Below are 6000 nucleotides of genomic sequence, written 5' to 3'. Positions count from 1 at the left end.
CAAGGAAGGAGTCGGAGCTTGGAGGCAGCAAATTGATGAGGGATAGCATGTTTTAATTTCAGTTTTTGATTTGCAGAGACAGTGTTTCTTGGAGTAGCTGACTATCCTTGAACTCAAAGATCCATCTACTTCTGCCTCCCGAGTGCTGGAATTAAAGGCGTGTGCTACCACGCTTGACTTATTGAGAACATGTTTTTTAATGCACAGATATATTAAAAATAAGAGGCCAGGTGTGGTAGCCTTTAATCTCAACACTCTTGGGAGGCAGAAAGGCATGGATCTTTGTGAATTTGAGGCCAGCCTGGTCTACATTGTGAATTTGAGGCCAGCCTGGTCTACATTGGGAGTTTCAGAACAGCCAGAGCTACATAATGGAGAGATTGGTCTCAAAAAACAAAGATCAAAAATTGGCATCTAGACCGGCACTCATGTTATTGATAGCTGGCTGTATTAAGTCAGGCACTGGAGGCTGGGAGTTCCCCGAGGAAGACAATCAAACCATGCTTTATTGGAAGTCCACTGTTTAACCTAAATATAGTCTGCAGTCTTCAAGGAGTGTTCCAATAAACTCCAAAACAAACTGCAGAAATGAAGCTCGGCCCCATTACCCAGTCAGTACCACACTAAGTCAAGGCAGCACCGTTATATGATGGATGAATTCAAATCCATCACAGCCCACATCACAGGTAATCACGGTCACTCAAAAGGTCCCGCATCAAAGCCCAACCATGCACTTAATCATGACCTCATCCCACAAACACACAAGCCTGAGCTCCAGGCCCTGCCCACCCTGGGAAACCTCTGCGCACCGATGCCAGAGTCAGACCCCAAATCTGCAAAGTTTGAAGGTAGCCCAGTGGTCTGTGGGAAATGTAGTTCAAGGTCCGCAAAACCCGGATGTCTGGAAGGCGCGCTTAGCCAGCCAACTCAGGAACACGCCGCAGAGACCCCTGGGAGAGACCGACCGCGCCGGACCGCGCAGGCGCGCACGGCTAGCCAGTGGTCGAAGGTGAGCCTGGTGTGTCCTCTGTGCGTGTGAAATGGGCGGGTGATGGGTGAGCCCGGCTGGGGATGCTGAAGGGGAAGGCGCCAGCCCGGGTTAGGACGGACAAGCCAACAGAGTCAGGCTTTAGAGGCGGCGAGCAGGGAGAATGCAGCGAGGCAGGAGCCGGGAGCGCGCACCCGGGAGGGAGGCGAGGCCGGCGCGCGCCCTAGGGCTTCCCCGGGAGACTCCACTTGTGTCTCTCTGCGCCTGTCAGTTTTACCGGCGTTAACTATTGTTAACCAGAAAGAATAGTGGGGGGAAACGCCTGTGTCTGGGTTTTAAAGGCAGTCTATTTATTGTAGATTGTAGGACTTTGGAGAGTAAACCGGATTGTGGCAGGATTTTTGTTCCGTGTTAAGTAAGACTGTCGGAGATTGCGCTTGCCTTTGGAACTTCTGGAATTGTTGACTGCAGTGAGCAGTACAGCTTTGATTACGTCTAATTTTGAAGTGTTTGTGTTGGAAGTCCATGAGGAGTCGTTAAGTTGCCCATTATGGGACTTGAGAAAACCTCAGTCCTGGCTACTTAGCCTTGTTTAAATTTTCTGAATAGTTGCCGTTTTATTTGCCTGTAGAATTTGATGAGCAATTTAACAAGTATAATAGGTAGATTTGTTTTGAGACAGTTTCTCAAGTGTAGCCCTGGCTGCCTTGGAGCTCACGATGTAGACCAGGCTGGTCTCAGAGATCTGCCTGCCTCTGCCTCCCATAAAAGACGTGCACCACACCACCGCCTGGCTGATCTATTTATGTATTTTATTTTACTTTTTTTTTTTTTTTTTTTTGAGACAGAGATTGACTATGTAGCCGTGGTTGGTCCTGACCTTACAGAGATTCACACACACCGACCCCCACCCCACCCCTGCCTCCAGAATGCTAGGATTAAAGATATGTGCTGAGACTTTTAGTTATTTTTTTTTTAAGATTTATTTATTTATTTATTATGTATACAGTGTTCTGCCTGCAGGCCCTGCATTCCAGAAGAGGGCACCAGATCTCATTACAGATGGTTGTGAGCCACCATGTGGTTGCTGGGAATTGAACTCAGGACCTTTGGAAGAGCAGCTTGTGCTCTTAACCTCTGAGCCATCTCTCCGGCCCTAGTTATTTTTTTTATGAAGAGAAAATAAAAATTTGAGGGAGTAGCACTGTATATATTGAGAAACCCCATATTGAATGATGACTAATATGTTGGAATAAGCAGAACATCTTTGAGAACATACAGTTTTTTAAAAAGAAAGAAAAATGGCAGTAGTGGCCCACACTTTTAACCCCTGCACTCAGGAGGCAGGAGGATCTCTGGGTTTGAAGCCAGTCTGGTCTACAGAGTGAGTTCCAGGACAGCCAGGACTGTTACACGGAGAAACCCTGTGGGGGTGGGGGTCGACAAAACCCCCGCAGGTCCTGTGCTCAGTGGTAAAGCACTTTTCTGACTTGGTGGAAGTCCACCCCTCACACTCTCAGATGAACTCTAGGGCTTCAGATAAACAAGATGGAAACACTCTTCCCCTAATCTCTTTTAACCGCCACTTCAAAATTACTATTGGGGTAATTTTTTTTTCTCCTACTGCTATACGAATTCATGGAAAGCTCAATAATTTTTGTAAGGCATTTTTTTTTAACTTGTTATTGATTCTTGTGGATTTCACATCACGTATCCCGATCCCACTCATCTCCCTGTTCCCTCACTTCCACCCTCTCTGCCAGGCATTCTTTTTTTTTTTTTTTTTTTTTTTTTTTTGGTTTTTCGAGACAGGGTTTCTCTGTGTAGCTTTGCGCCTTTCCTGGAGCTCACTTGGTAGCCCAGGCTGGCCTCGAACTCACAGAGATCCGCCTGGCTCTGCCTCCCGAGTGCTGGGATTAAAGGCGTGCGCCACCAACGCCCGGCACTGCCAGGCATTCTTAAGATACTAAAAAATTGTTGGGCATTTAAATACAGATCAGTTTCATAGTGGTCATTTAGCTGGTCACACTTGCTTAAGGTTTTTGTGTGAGTGAAAGTGTGTGCCCTTAGAGGCCTGAAGAGAACATCAGATACCTGGTGTGCAGTTACAGGCTGTCTATGCAAGAGCACCGACCACAGCGTCATCTCTCCAGCCACTGAAACGCTTTCTGTTTGTTTATTTATTGGTTTTTGAGACAGGGATTCTCTGTATAGCCCTGGCTGTCCTAGAACTCACTACATAGACCAGGCTAGCCTCAAAGTTAGGGATCTGCCTGCCTCTGCCTCCTGAGTGTGGGACCAAAGGCATGGACCACACCACCCAGCTTTATTTTTTTTTTTAAAGCAAATTCTTCCTGCTTTTGAAAGCCTACAGTGTGAAAGGCACATCCATGACCCCCCTCCCCCAGTTCTCCAACCCCCGTTTTGTCTCTTTACTTCTGCAGGTGCGAAGTCTCTAGCTCGAATGGATTGGGAGCTGGGAAAGAGAAATCAGAGTTCAAAGGACAGTAGGAGGCCATCGTAGCTGGTAGCTCTGTAATTTAGGATATCTTCTCTTATTTCCCAGGAGAAGCTGCATCTGGACCCTCCAGATACACTTCCGTTCTCATGTGTTCAGCTCTTCTCCAGCCACAGCCTCCTGTCCCTCGGGACATGCAGGGCCCACTTGTCTGGGTAGATCTTGTTTGTCCCAGGAGTCCTCTTGGGTAGGATCCAACACAACCCAAGCAGCCACCACCCTTGGGGGCTTCATCTAGAGTTAAGGTGAGAATTACTGCCTTCTGGTTTTATACATTTTTTTGTCCAATGTTCTCATGGCACCTGCAAGAAGCCCTTTGCTTATAAACATACATTTTTCTTCCCTCAGAAAAGTTGTATTCTAAAAACAACTTACCCACTTAAAAATATATTGTTCTTGCCAGGCGTTGGTGGCACACGCCTTTAATCCCAGCACTCGGGAGGCGGAGGCAGGCGGATCTCTGTGAGTTCGAGGCCAGCCTGGGCTACCAAGTGAGCTCCAGGAAAGGCGCAAAGCTACACAGAGAAACCCTGTCTCGAAAAAACAAAAAACAAAAAAAAAAAATATGTTGTTCTCAGCTTTCCAGCTTATTGAGGTATGAGTTAAACTAATGGACACAAAACTTTACAGAGGAGAAAACAGGGTTTATGGGTGTGAGTGAAGGACCCTTGACATTTGCCTCTTGTACTGTCTTTGGGATTTCACTGGGACTGAATCAGAAGTTACCATCCTGTAAAAAAGGCAGTCAGTGGCTGGAGAGTTGGCTCAGGGGTTAAGAGCATGTGTTGCTCTTGCAAAGGACCTGAGTTCTGTTCCCAGCACCCATGTGGCAGGTCACAGCTGTCTGTCATCTTCTGTCCTCTGAGGGTACCATAATGCACATGGTGTATGTACATACATGCACACAAAATACTCATGCACATAAAATAAATAAATTTAAAAAGGAGGTGGTTGGATCAGGAGTTCCAGGTCATCCTCATCTATGTAGCAAATTTCAGGCCATCTTGGGCTGCGTAAGACAATGTCTCAAAAAGCAAAGAACTAACACATCTGTAAAATAAAAATAACCCAATAGGAAAATGTAATGAATTATAAGAGCACATTTGTAGAAAGAAACTGGTTGTTTTTAAACCTAAGCTTTTCTTCTCCAGTGAGGAGAGAACTCAAACTGGAACCAGAATTGGTGCCTGTTAGATAATCATGAGCAGGCTGCGTCCACAGTGCTCCTCAGGTGTGGGGTGTCAGGTAGCCCCATGGATTGTTACACAGGGTACAGCCTTGTTAGGGAGCGGCCGGAAGCCATCCATAACTGTAGGCTGTTTGGGGTAGGTTGCCACTTGTCCTTGCTCCATCGTGTTCCGAAAGCCTGTATCTTGAGGTGTGGGAATGAAATAGCTCCTTAGCTCCAATATATTCCATGCATTAGGATGTACAAAGGAGAAAAGAATCAACACACAGAGATGTTTTAATTTAGTGTAAGCCATGAGAGCTAGCTGTAAGGGAGTAAATTCTCACGTGCCCACCCTTACCCTTCTTGGCTTTGCTATTTTAGGAACTACCCGACGTTCCTGAAGAGGAGCCCAGATCTCAAAACCATGGCTCAGGTGAGGTAATGGCTCCCCTCCTTGGGAAGTTGCTTGTTTTCCTCTACCCTGTCAAACTATCTCCCCTCCCCCCAACCCTCCACTTTGATTTTGAAGTAGAGAAAATTGATGTCATTGGTGAAGCCAGAGAATTTCTTCTGTCTTGTGAGACACCATGACTTATGTGTGTGCTACAGTGGGCTGTAGGTTTATATTCCTATGTACTCTCCTGTGTTCATGCCCGGGGAGCACATATGTTAGAGTCTGGTTCCCAGTAAACACGTGCACATTGTAGGCATGGAGCAACTCCAGATAAGTCATGGTTTAATTACATTTTTACTTTCCTTAGTGTTCACCTGTGTCTGTGTGTATGTGAACATGCATGTACCACAGCATTCATGTGGATGTCAGCACAACTTACAGGAGTCGGTTCTCTCCTTTACCATGTGGAACCAAGATTGAACTCCATCATCAGGCAGCTAGTGCCTTTACCTGCTGAGTCAGGTTATGTGCCTGCCACCAAGAAGCGGGGAGAAGAGTAGTTCCCAGGGCTGTAGAGATGCCAGGCACTCGTTACTCTTCCAGAGGCCCCGGGTTCAGTTCCCAGCACCCACATGGTGTCTTACAACTGTCTAACTCCAGTTCCTGGGACTCTGACACCGTCTTCTAACCTCCAAGAGCACCAGGCACATGTGTGGTGCACAGACACACATGCAGGCAAAACACCCATACACATAAAATAAATCTAAAGAAATGTTTAAAGAGTAGTTTTCCTGTCCCAACCACCCAGTCCTAGATAAACACGGAAGCTTATAGTAATTACAAAATGCTCGGCCAATAGCTCCTACATTTAAATTAACCCATTCCTAATAATCTATGTATTGCCACATGGCTCATGGCTTTATCTGTCC

At 46.4% G+C, this 6000-nt stretch overlaps 1 protein-coding gene across 3 annotated transcripts in view; it reads left to right on the top strand.

Annotated features, from left to right (window-relative positions):
• The first annotated feature begins 803 nt into the window (after positions 1–803).
• The window catches only part of Znf567 (zinc finger protein 567), a 25939-nt gene continuing 20742 nt past the window's right edge, over positions 804–6000 (top strand). The window contains exons 1-3 of one of the 3 annotated variants that reach the window (XM_076546298.1): positions 804–1009; positions 3433–3751; positions 5059–5110. In XM_076546298.1, coding sequence (XP_076402413.1) covers positions 5102–5110 — 9 coding nt within the window. In that variant the 5' untranslated portion in view covers positions 804–1009; positions 3433–3751; positions 5059–5101. The remainder of the gene's footprint in view (positions 1010–3432; positions 3752–5058; positions 5111–6000) is intronic. The other 2 variants (XM_042268163.2, XM_042268159.2) reach the window with 2 other exon arrangements.

The sequence above is a fragment of the Peromyscus maniculatus genome, chromosome 1, assembly GCF_049852395.1.
Source record: "Peromyscus maniculatus bairdii isolate BWxNUB_F1_BW_parent chromosome 1, HU_Pman_BW_mat_3.1, whole genome shotgun sequence".
NCBI lineage: Eukaryota > Metazoa > Chordata > Mammalia > Rodentia > Cricetidae > Peromyscus > Peromyscus maniculatus.
This window is presented reverse-complemented; position numbering and strand designations above follow the sequence as displayed.